Consider the following 12,283-nt stretch of genomic DNA (forward strand, 5'->3'; position numbering starts at 1 on the left):
CATCTCTGTCCCCACGTGGCCACTGTTGCAACGAAGCCCGTGATGTCTTCTTCCCTGGCCCCTTCATTCCCACTGTGTCCAACCTAACCAGAACAAGCCCCTCTGGTCTTCTTTTCTGAATCCTGCAAGTGATGGGTGCAGCGGGCAGGAGCTGCTGAAAGGGGCTCCTTTCCCTTCCTCGGGTGGGGATGGGGGAGAAGAGCTGGGCATGCTGGAAGTTACTTGTATGGGCTTAGCAGCCAGGCTTGCTTTGCTTTGAATGATCTGAGAGGTCTGTATGGTGCTCATCCCGGTGTCTGGCACCGAGTGCTCAGTGAGTGGTAGCCACCTGTTAGCTGTCCAGGTCAAACCAGTCCCCTCCCGCCTGCATCTCCTCCCTCCTGCCTGCTTTGGTGCTTTCAATGATCTGTGTTCTCTCCTGTTCCAGCTTCCTTTCCCTTCGCATAGAGGCATGTTTGGCTCATGTTTTAAACATCCTCCCCTAGACCCTGGATCTTTGCTGACCCCATCCTCACTCCCTGTCCTCTTCACTCCTCTCCTTATTCAGCCTCCTGCCCCCAGGCGCCTGCCCCTCAGTCCAGGGAGCTGGCTCCTGCCAGAGCAGCAGTGGTCTCTGGACGGCCAGGCTGCCACAGGCCTGCGGTCTCTGCTGACGTCCTCCCCTCCTCCGCGTGCCGTCCCCCTCGCCGAGTGGGTCCCTGCCGCCCACAGTTCCCTCTCCAGCACCAGCCCAGGGCTGAGTGCACGGTTCTGCAGATGGGGACTAGACCCCAGCCCAAGCAGCAAATCAGACCGGGACACATTACCAGTGAAAGTGTTTAATAGTTAAATTACTCAAATAGACTTTTCAGTTTCCATGGGAAATCATAATTGTATCCGTTTTTGCAAGAGCAGGAGTAAAAAGAGTGCACACCCCTTAGAGGGAATAAAAAGCCAGCACTGCACATGGTAACCAGTCACTGGGGGGAGGGAGGGCGGAGGATGGGCCCCCACGAGGCCGGTGGGGGTCATGACAACAGGGGGAACATAGGAGGAACTCTGCACACACACACACACGCACACGTACACGCACACGCACACACACACGTTACTCAGGTTGGAAGCAAAATGAAAATCCAGCACCCCTGGCAGGTGCTGGGTGGAGACTGGAGAACAAGACGTGGAGAAGCCAGCCCGGCGAGGGCACGAGGCCGATACAGAACTCAGGGCGGACAGCAAAGGCGCGACAGACTCGGGCTGGCAGTTTGGGGTCCATAGCCTTGCTTCAGGGCTGTGTTCGGACGGGTGGGCGATGGGTGTGGGGGAGGCTGGTGCCAGTGTCCAGCCAGAGATGGAGCGAGCAGGTGGGCATCAGAGTCACGTCCCAGCAGCTGGCACCCAGCTGCCACCCCACCCCCTTCCAGCTTGTGTTGGAGGTGAGAATAGTTCTGCCCTGAGAAGCAATGAAAAGATATGGGCACAGGCCCCAAGGATTCTGTTTGGAAATATCTCTGGGTAGTATATCATTTTCCAAATGCCTCCTTCATAGGGTATAAAAATAGAAATTTTTTCTTGGTATATTGAACTGTCCCCTCCCCAAAAAACAAAAACCAGACAAACCAAACTTTCTGCTAGCTTTGCTCTGTGGACTCTGAAGCTGGCTCTACCCTTTCCTTTGTCTGGTTTGCAGGTGGAGGGCAATGCGACCCTCTTTCCCTGAACCTAAGGGCTCCACATTATACCCCAAGTCTGAGGGACCATCTTCAGGAGAGGCACCTCGGCCAATCGAGAGAGGCAGGCAGGCTTCCTCGCCTCCACCTGGCTGAGCACCAGGGCCCGCCTGCAGGCAGCGAAGGGCTGAGGTCTCAGGGAGCGAGAGGGGAGAGCAGCTTTTTGTTTCCTTCTTATTCCATTTGCATTTCTCCCAGGGGCAGTGATCTGTGTGTTTGTGTGTTAGAGAGAGATGGGGCGATGTGTCCACGCATCTTCCTACTTAATCTTTAGAACATATGGTAACCCAAAAGGACATGCTCCCTGCTCGGGTTGGACCTGGGAAAACCCAAAACTGCCAAATCCGAAGTGAGGAAAACAGGCGTCCTGTATGTGGCCAGTTCCACAGCACGGACACACACGCACGCACAAACCATGCACACTTGGACGTACGGACAGTACAAATGAGCACACACACGCCCCGCTGTGCAGCACAGCTGTGTTCTAATATAGAGAATTTACAAAATATAGAATTTGGTATATTTGTTAGATCTCCAAGGTTTTCAATAATACAAAATAAAAAATACAAAAAGACACGTTGGGACCCGGCCTCCCTCCCCAGCAGCGTCCCCGGTTGCCCGTGGGTCTCTCACACGTGGACAACTAGCAGAGGCTAAAGAAGGGCGCAGAAACAGGTTTTGTTTTATTTAATAAATATTTTCCTTTTCTCAGAACCGCCACTCCTGGCTTCGAGTCCTCTGGCCTCCCCCTCGCAGTTCGTTCTCTTCCCCGCGGAGGGGCATTGTCTGTGCGTGTGTGTGGGTGGAGGGGGGGCTGTGGTGAAGGCCACAGTCCTTCCAAAGCCAGCACTCCTGCCCGGCGGCTGCCTCCATGGGGCAGGGGCCAGGTCTGTCTGAAGTTTAAAGGCTCGTATAGAAAAGCAGACCCCTCAGGGCCCCTAGGCTCCCTCCAGCCAGAGTCGCTCGCCTTCCCACCCAGGCCTCTCCCTCAGCCCTGCCCTCGGCGCTGGGTGGCCGTACGCCGATCCACGCGCCAGGAGCTCCTCCACCCGCGCAGCAGCAGCACCCGTGAGAAAACTCAAGATCCAGGTCGCATCCAGCGGAGTCTTCTCCAGAGGGAGTCATCTTTGGTCAGCGTGGTGCTCGCAGGACGCAGGCACCCTGCCTGGGACAGAGGCTGCCGCCCGCCCACGAAGGCAGAAACTGCTTTTGGAATCAACGTGGAAAATCTCAAGGGCGCGGCCACCTGGGCGGGGGCACGGGCTTTCACCGGCCCACCTGGCAAACAAAGAAGCCGTTGCATTTCTCCGGAGGCCAGCTGCCTGGCATCGTCAGCTGGCAGCTGCTAACTGAGCGGGGGCCCTCCGTTGAGGAAGTAGGTCATCATCTCGCCTTTGCCCTTGACCTTGACCACACCCCGGCACTCCAGCTGGTACGTGTTGGCAGCCAGCACCTGGTACATGTCCGTGGTGACCTGAGGAGGCAAAGGAGGAGGGAGGACAGGCCATCCACAACCAGAGCCGTGAATCTGCCCGAGGGCAGAGCTGCCTTTGACACAGAAGGGCGGGCGGGGGCATCTCCCTGGCCCCAGCTCTCGGGGCCGACACTGCTCGCCCAAGAAAGTGCCTCTCCATGCTGTGCCAGCAGCGGCGAGCCTCCTGTGCCGTTGCAGTGCCGCTCAGCGTGGCCATCGTCCACGTGAGAAGTGCAGAGGCTGAGTCGGTGGGAGGAACTCCCGACCCAACCACGCACCTGCCTGGGGCGTTTTCCAAGGTCTCCCTCCAGGACAGAGCAGAAGTGTTCTAGGTGACCCACAGGGAGAGTGAGGATGCTGACCTCACCTACCCTGTGAGTGAAGTACTATGATCTCAGGCTCAAAACATCTGAGTCACTGCCTGAGGATACACAGCTCGGCCGGGCAGGGCCGGGCTCAGTTCGTGGCGCACCTCCCATCTCTCCTTCAGCTTTTGGAACAAAGAGGAGAACTCACAGGTGGCTCCAGACATCACACTACCCTTGTGCAGGGGGAGGGGGAGGAGGGGGTGACTGGAGCAGCAGAGGACCAATGCCTCACAAGGTGATCCAAGAGCCATTTCTGAGAACGGCCAGCACGCCTCCGCCAGCCAGCGGCAACTCCCCGGCAAGTGTCCCGGCCCAGCCCAGCTACCAGGCCAGGGAAGACGGGGCTAGAAACCTCTGGGTGGGCTGCGGGGAGATGACCCTGCCGTGTCACCAAGTGTATTCGCCAATGGCGAGGCCCTATGCAAGTAGAGGTGCTGGATTATTGTGTGGCTGCTGACAGCATCGCTCACACCTGTCATGGGTGAGGTCAGGAGCTCTGCAAACACACATTCCTCTCTCCTCATCTCCCCTCACGACCCCCAGTTCCCATCTGCTATCACTTCTCCCTTGGCACAGGGATGGAGGGAGAGGGCATTGACCAGGCCCCTCAGACAGCAGGCCGGGCTGGGCTGGCCAGGGCCATGCTCAGAGCCAACCCCTGTGTTCAGAGTCTCCGCAGGAAAGAGACGTTAGGGGACATATGAGTGGTGTCAGTGTGAGCAGAAGCCATAAAACAAGCTCCATTAACATTTGGGACAACGGAGGCCAGGGAAGCTAAGGGGCCTGCCCACAGCTCACAGAGAACTGGGGTATGGGAAGGTGGGGTGCAGGACTAGAGCCCAGTCCAGGCTTCTCTGCTGTCAGATTGAAGCAGAACGAATCAAGAAAGCCCTGAGAAAAACAAAGAAACACAGAGGAAGAGCGGCGGGCCTGGGAATCACAAGCAGCGGCTTACAAAGGCTGTGGGAGGGGGAAAAGTCGGGTCCCTGGCCAGGCTATGCCCTCTCATTCCTTCTGTGGCAGCAGAGGGCTCGGCACAGGCCTGGGGATCTGTCCAAGGTGCTGAGAGCCTGAACCCAATCGTGTTCTCCAAGCTTCAAAGACATCAGTGCCAACCACCCAATCACTCTCAAATGAAATTCTGACTGGAAACTGTGGGCGGCCTGCCCCAAAGACCAAGCATCAGACAGCGGCCCCGATGTTGGGGTGGCGGGTGGTGGACGCTCCTGCACTCACCTGGATGCGGTCTGGCACACCGGTGCTGTCCATGCGGCTGGCCACGTTCACCGTATTGCCCCAGATGTCGTACTGAGGCTTGCGGGCCCCGATCACCCCAGCCACCACGGGGCCGATATTGAGCCCTGCAGGGGACAGAAGTCAGCACGCTCATCAGGACTCAGACCAGCGCTGGCCCTCACTCCCATTCCTCTCCCCGCGCCCGGCTTCTCCCTTGGACTCTCGGTCTGAAGATACCCAGGGTCCTCTAGCCCCAAGGCCGCGCTTAACCCTCTGCTCCTATCAAATGCCATAACTCAAGGTTACAGGAACCTGTCCACACACCCACTGCACCTGTGTCCTCACCACCCAGGCAATGCTCAGCTCCTGCATGGCCATCACCAGCACTGCCCTCTGCAAAGCTTCAAGTGACCTCATGCGTCACCTAATCACCTTTCCCTAATCGTCCCTCTCTCAGTGGCATTAGTAAGTTTTCACCTTCAGTTTAGACCAACATACCAGAACTTGCCCATTTCTTTGCCACCCAAGGTTCCCAGCTGCCTGCCCAGCTACTTGTCTACCTGTCACCCAGTCTCCAGTCCTGGCCCGAGGAAGGAGGGGAGGCAGCTTACAAAAATATAAATCAATGTAGGTGGAAAAGATGGGGTGCAAGGAAAATAAGAACAGCAATTTCATGAAACCGGGGGTGAAGTTAGCACAGAAATGCAGGCTGCACGTCAGGTGAGGCAGACCCCCCGCTGGCTCCGGTCTGGGCCTCCTAGCAACCAGTGCAAAGTGAGACCAGGGCCAAGTTCCCGGGTGCAGGGCCCCCGGCTACCACGGCCGTCCGTTCAGACAAAGCCCAGTCCCCACAGAATGTCTCCAAGGCCATCAATAATCACAATATTGATGGTTAGCAATCCAATATTTTGGTTTCATGTGCGAATTTTGAGGACTGAGATACCAGTATTTATGTTGGTGAATTAGTGTTCCTTTTTTTAAAAAAAAAATCGAAATCTGAATCATTTATGGCTTGAGACATGCCAGGGAGTTGATCATGCATTAGAAGTCTGAAAAGTAGAAAGGTCTGCTCTTTCAGACACCACCCTTCACCCCACCACCCTCAAGAGGGGGAGGGCAGAAGGGGGTGTGGGCGGCTGGGTGGGAAAGGTGGAGGAATTGAGAAGTGCAGAGGGGTAGTTACAAAATAGTCATGGGGATGCAAAGTACAGCATTGGGGACCTAGTCAATGATATTGTAATCACTGTGTATGGTGCCAGGTGGGTGCTTAAAATATCGGGGGGACCACTTTGTAAGGCCAATGGTTGCCTAACCACTGTGCTGTACACCTGAAACCGGTACAAAACAATTCTGAGTGTGAACTGTAATTGAAATAAAGAAAGAAGAAAGCAGAGGAGGGCAGCAACACTCAGCAAAGCAAAACCCCTACTGCCGAAACCACGCACACTGGCTGCCGGGATGTCCTTGGTGAGATATATGCTAAGAACAAAACGAGCTGCAGAAACACCTTGAACTTTATGGAGCAGCGCATCCAGAGCGGTAATCTGCAATCACCCAGCAGCTACAGGAGGTGGGGCCTGTCTGCCTGTGTCCATATGCGTGAGTTTTCACTGTGCTATTCTGTCAGCTCTTCTGCAGAGCCGAGACTTGTCAGAGCACAAGGTTGGAGTAATAAAACAACAAAATTAAAGACCGAAAAAATTATATAGGGTTTGGTTCAAAGAGTTTCTGCACAAGGAGAATAGAGTCCTGACTGTGAAACAGACTCAGGGCCTCCACTCGAAACCCCATCTCTTCAGAGCCAGCTCCCATCCTGGGCACCACCCCGGTGTCTGCAAGCCCCTCGAAGCCACCCACCGCGGGCCGAGGCGGTGGGCAGAGGACCCAGGGGAGACCCGACAGGCTCGCTGTTTCTCTGGCCGCTGACGCAGCTTAGAAAAGCTCTCCCGGCCCTGAGGAGCTAGTGCTCACACAGGAACCCCCGGGAACCCAGCAATAACCCTGCTGACCCGTTTTGTGTTTTAAGATGTCTAAACGATCATTTCATTGTCAATTTTACATGACTCCTTTCATGTTTAGTTTTTAAAATATTTCACTATGTTCATTTTGCTAACAGTTTTGTAGGACTGTTATGTTCAATGTTTTTATAAATTTGCAAATCAAATGACTTGTACTGTGTTTGTTCATTTTGTATTTAAAATGGATGAGTACTTCATTTCGCTGCTTTTCATTTGTACTGAGTGAAATTGGAACACTTTTAAATAAAATGCTGCTATTAAGCCAGTCTGACTTGAAATACATGGGGCTGCCATGCCCTGGGGCAGCACCCCTTTCGGGCAGGCCCACACTGGGTCCACCCAGCCCTTCCCAACGCGGGCGTGAGGCGGGCACTCAGAAAGAGGTGTCGTGGGCATGTCACCCGCACAGCAGCATGCAGAGATGGCACCTCTAGGCTCCGGGAGGAGTGAGCTCTGGGTGATGGGTCCCACCCCACCCCCTTGGGCAGGGACGCACTGTGATGCCAGCCTATGCTTGGGCCTGGGTCACTAATGCAGAATGGGGGTGGGGGACAGGAGCCCCTCTGAGCCCTCAGCCCTCCCGGGCAGCTCACCAATCTTCATCTGGAAGTTGTTGAAGGAGTGCTCGTTGATGTACTTCATTTGGTCCATCAGCTTCATGGCGAAGTCGGCCAGAGCTTTGATGTGCGTCTTGCCCACCTTGTCGTAGGTGGAATCATTAAGGCCGGAGGCAGCCATGTAGGTGCTGCCGATGGTCTTGATCTTTTCCAGCTGCTTAAACCGATCCTCGCTGATGATCTGAAGAAGGCCAAACCGGGTCACCCCCAAGTCCGGGGCACTGAGGTCACAGGGAAGTGCGGCAGCGTGGCCCCTTGTGTCTCCCCAGTTCGCACAGAGGGCCTGTCTCTAGCTCCAGCTCAGTGCCAGGCCCTGGAGCTCCCTGACAGAGCTAGGCCTCCTCCAGCGCTTGCTGCTGTAGGGGACTGTGCCCATCTCGGCCGACTCCAGTCACCTCACTTCCCAGGAGTCCACGGGCTGTTTCCCACACTGCTGGCTCCAGCTCCCTCATCCCTCTCCTTTCTAAGCTCCGTGATCAGGCCCTGGATGGCTCTGGGATTGACCCTCACATTCACTGCATGGTGAGCTCCCAGAGTCGAGGCTGCCCCAATGGGCACAGTATCCACAGTGCCTGGCATGTCCTAGCTCAACAAGGGTGTGATACAAATAACAAAATGGCTTTGTTTCTACCGCCAATGTTCAGGGCTTTGCATCTTGTCCTGCCTCCTCCCTTAGCCTGGGAATTGCTCCTTCCTGAGACTCTCAAAGGCTGGGTCCCAGCCTGGGGCCCTGTCCAGCCCTCAGTGGCATGAGAGGAAGGGTGGAGGATAGGAATAATTGTCAAGGCAGCTGGGCAGGGCCCCAATGGGCAGCTCAGGTGCAAATTCAAACACCCTGGGCTGACACCGGCCCTGCCACTTACTGGCAGTGACCTTAGGCAAGACACATCATGTCCGTGGGCCTCAGCTTCCTCATGTATGACATGATGATAGGGAGGGAATGTATGCAAGGTGCCTGGGACGGTGCCTGGGACACCACGGCCAGGGCTCCTGATGTCACCGGTCCTATCTGGTGAGGTGAGAGGGGGCACCAGGTCTCCTAACTCCCTCCCCTCCAGGGACCCCAGTGCCCCTCGGCCTGCCCCGCACCTCATCGAAGTCGGCGATGATCTCGTTGAGCAGCCGCAGGCACTCGACACCCTCGTTGTTGGCCTCCAGCTCCACATAGAACTCGGAGAAGTTGGCGATGGAGGCGAACATGACGGCCACACACTCGCACGACTGGTAGTAGAGCTCGTCGTTGCGCCGCTCCCGGGCCAGGAAGTGGGCGGCCACGTCCTTGGGCAGGATGTTGTGCAGCAGCCGCCGGTTGTAGGCCTGCAGCTCCTCCATCTCCTCCTTCTCCTCCGTGGCCTGTGACAGAGGACCAGTCAGAGGGTGGGCCAAGCCATGCGTGACTTAGAAAAGAGAGTGTGAGCCCGGCCAGTGTGGCTCAATGGTTGAGCATCAACCACATCCTGGGGACTCAGTGGCACTCCAGCCCAGCCGGTGGCAGGAATGTGACCCACACCATTCCCAGAGAGCAGCTGGCCAGAGTGGCAGGCAGAGTGGAAGTGTAGGCTGGGGGCGGGGACACTGGGAACATGGCTTTGGATGGGATCAGAGGCCAAACCCCCAGGCCCTGGCCAGGTGCTTCTGCCATCTGGGAGACTCGGCCCAAGACATGCTTGGCAGCTGCCAACACAGCCAGATGCTTTTAGGGTCGGACTCTGGCCGGGCAGGAAGGCTGGGAGGAGGACAAGAGTGGGCTGTCCCCCGAGAACTGAGACCAGTGGTTCTGCCAGGAGGGGGCCTTGCGGATAAGGGCGTTCCTGGTGTAGGGGTTCAGAGAAGCTATGGAACCCAGGCCTCCCCGCTTCCCTGTCAGCACCTACCCACCCACCCTGACCATAGATCCAACAGCAAAATGGCTGCTGGGCGAGATGGGGGTGGGCCAACAGACTGTCCCCCACCCACTCCAAAAACCTGCATTCAGGTATTTGACTATTGGTATTGATTTGATGTCCCCCTCCCCAAAGCCCCAGAGCAGGATGGGAGATGGAGGGACATGGAAGCTTCATGAGCCTGTAGGAGAGCTTCCAGGAAGAGAGGCTGACATGCCCGGCGGGTAGACAATCACCCTCGCACTCACACATCTGTGCACAGGCCTTCTTAATTGTTTTCAAAATGGGAGGAGGGATCCAGCCATTTCCCTTCCAACCTCCTCTCCCCCCCTCCCTGCCGTGTACAGAGCCCTTCGTGCCTGAGGAAGCAGGGGTCAGAGGAAGGGCACCACAGGTGGCACGCCCAGCACACACACCACAGGTGGTGAAGAGGGGAGGGGCGTGGTGGGGCAGAGGCGGGGGCTGAAGGCGTTGGGAGGTTGGCTCCATAGAGCAAATGAGTAAATCTCTGCAAGACAATGGGCGCCAGGTTTCTCACTAGCAGAGATGGTGTTTTTAAGCTTGGAGGAAGGCAGGCTAGAAAGAAGCCTGAGGCATTGCACTAGAAATGGTATAAGCTCATGGTTTTAAATACCAACAGAGAGATCCTGGGGTAGTATTCATATGTCTATACGTACTTTTATTTAGATGTTCATATACACTAACATGTATTTCCTCGCTTTGTCCACAGAGAGGACCTAGAACACTGAGCACACTGAGCATCTGATCTTGGTTTCTAAGTACCATTCTCCACTACAGAGAACTGGGGCCTCTGAAGAAATCACTGACAGCTGGGCTGGAGCAGGGAAAGTACGTGATGAGCCCGAGACATGGGCTTGTGCCAGGAAGTCAGCTCCAAGAATGATGGAGACGTGTCAAAACACAGAAGCCAACTTGAGGAAACTCACAGGCCCCGGAGAATTCAAGCATTAAAGTAATGAGAGGAGCAGAGTAAAGCCCACTGAATGGGATAGGAAGCCATGAGTCCGTGCTGATACAGATAAATGAGTGACTGAGTGAGTGGGGAGGAGGCGCTTCCTGATAGCAGGATGCCGGTTCACAATGTGGGAGGAAGGACGGACGCATGTCATCACGGCCAGGCAGGCAGGAGGCAGCGATGGATGCTGAGACTGGTGGGTGGAGGTTTGCTGAGGATCAGAATATTGGTGTACTATCAGAATCTTTCCACAAAGCGCTAACTGAATGCAAAAGAGAAGACGGCATTCTGACAGTGGAGAAATCCGGCAATCGCCCACTGAGTGGTGATCAAGGTTAACGTCACCAGGGAGGGGGCAGGTCAGCACAGTGGAATCCCCAGTGTGATGCACTGTGAAGGAGCAGCGTCATTTCCATGATTTGCCTCCAAGAAGGTGTGACCTGAGTCTGGACATGGGATATGTCAACATCTGAGGGTCACAGCACACGGATCTCTTTAAGACTGGCAAGGACTGAGAGGCCAGGAAAGACTGAGAAGACATGAACTAAATGCAAAGAATCCTGGGTTAGAACTGGGACCACTGCCCTGGCCAAGGTGACTCAGTGGTTGGGGCATCATCCAGTGCACCAAAGCAAAGGGTCAAGGGCATGTGTGTGGAGCAACTGATTGATGTTTCTCTCTTCTCTCTCTCTCTCTCTCTCTCTCTCTCTCCCTCTCTCTCCCCCTCTCTCCCTCCCTTCCTCCCTTCTTCTCTCCCTCCCTCCCTCTTCCTCTTCCTTCCTCTTTCTATGGATTTAATGATGGATGTATCCTCATTAGAAAAAAAAATTAAAAGAACTGGGACCCCTGGCAAAATGCAAATGGGCTTTGTGGGTGGGATGAAGCTGCTCCAGTGTTGATTTCCTGACTGGGAGGCCGGGTGGGGTGATGATGGAGTGTCCTTGCTTTTTGAAGGAGGACATCAGAAAATTTGGGGGTGATGGGGCATCATGTCAGAAGGGTGGGGGCGAGGCGATTGAGCAAATGCAGAAAAAATGGTTAGGGAATCTGGTGAAGGGACTGTGGAGTTCTCTATGCTGTTCTTGTAACTTTTCTGTAGGTTTTAAATTATTTTTTAAAACTTCCTCCCCCCAAAAGATAAAAAGGGTGGGAGGAGCAGAGCTGTGGGGCCGGAGGAGGTCAGGGAGAAAAGGTAAATGGAATCAACCTGTGTCTGCAGCCATGTGTGGAGAGAAACACTAATGACGTGTCTCTGGGGCTGCAGATGCGCTGAGGGGTGATTGAGAACAGCCTGGTCCCCAAACCTCCCCAGACGCTCAGCACCGCTGCGGGGCTGAGGGAATGGGGACTGAGCATGAGGACGGGCCTCAGACCAGGGGCCTGTGGAGGCCCCCCACCCTCTCTGCAGCACAGAAGAGCCAGTGCAGCCTTATCCCTGAGGTCCCCGTCCCGTCCCCCCCCCCCCCCAGGGCTTCTGAGGGCCATTTCCATGCAACACTTGTTCCCCCAAATTCAGGGTGTCCTCACTGGAGACCTCAGTGGAAACCTCACCCAGACCTCATGCAAAACACCCAGCAGCAGGGCAACCAGGTACCCCATCGTCCCTCAGCACCCAGTGAAATTCCAGGGCTCCTGCCCCGGCAGGAAGACTTCAATCTCAATGTTAATGAGGACGGAGGAGGCCTAACCAGTTGCAGATGAGCTGGAGAAGTGGTCGGGACATAGGAGCCAGGCCAGGGGAGACAAAGAGACCGAGCTATGCCATGTCCTGCAAGAGCTGGGCGGGAATAACAGGACGGAGGCCACCTGCACACACCAGGCTTGTGCGCTGTGAGTGCGCTTGGGCGCCCTCTCCTGGACCTTTGCAGGCGGTCTGCCAGGTAACCAGAGCTGCTGCCTGCACCTGGAGCGCCCTGTGAGCGGCCCAGCAGCGTCCCCTCCCGCAGGTGGGCCCCTCAGGGTGCAGGGCACGAAGCCTGGAGGCAGGACACTGGTGGACTTC

At 55.8% G+C, this 12,283-nt stretch overlaps 1 protein-coding gene across 1 annotated transcript in view; it reads right to left on the reverse strand.

Annotated features, from left to right (window-relative positions):
- Positions 1–2,549: 2,549 nt before the first annotated feature.
- The window catches only part of ADCY5 (adenylate cyclase 5), a 146,703-nt gene continuing 136,969 nt past the window's right edge, over positions 2,550–12,283 (reverse strand). Inside the window, exons 18-21 of the mRNA XM_070406349.1 lie at positions 8,512–8,775; positions 7,399–7,603; positions 4,788–4,912; positions 2,550–3,183 (exon numbers count right to left, since the gene is read on the reverse strand). Of these exons, the coding sequence (XP_070262450.1) occupies positions 3,055–3,183; positions 4,788–4,912; positions 7,399–7,603; positions 8,512–8,775 (723 nt within the window). The 3' untranslated portion in view covers positions 2,550–3,054. The remainder of the gene's footprint in view (positions 3,184–4,787; positions 4,913–7,398; positions 7,604–8,511; positions 8,776–12,283) is intronic.

Source organism: Myotis yumanensis, unplaced genomic scaffold, assembly GCF_028538775.1.
Source record: "Myotis yumanensis isolate MYYU_CA2020_CCGP unplaced genomic scaffold, mMyoYum1.0.hap1 SCAF_2, whole genome shotgun sequence".
Lineage (NCBI taxonomy): Eukaryota > Metazoa > Chordata > Mammalia > Chiroptera > Vespertilionidae > Myotis > Myotis yumanensis.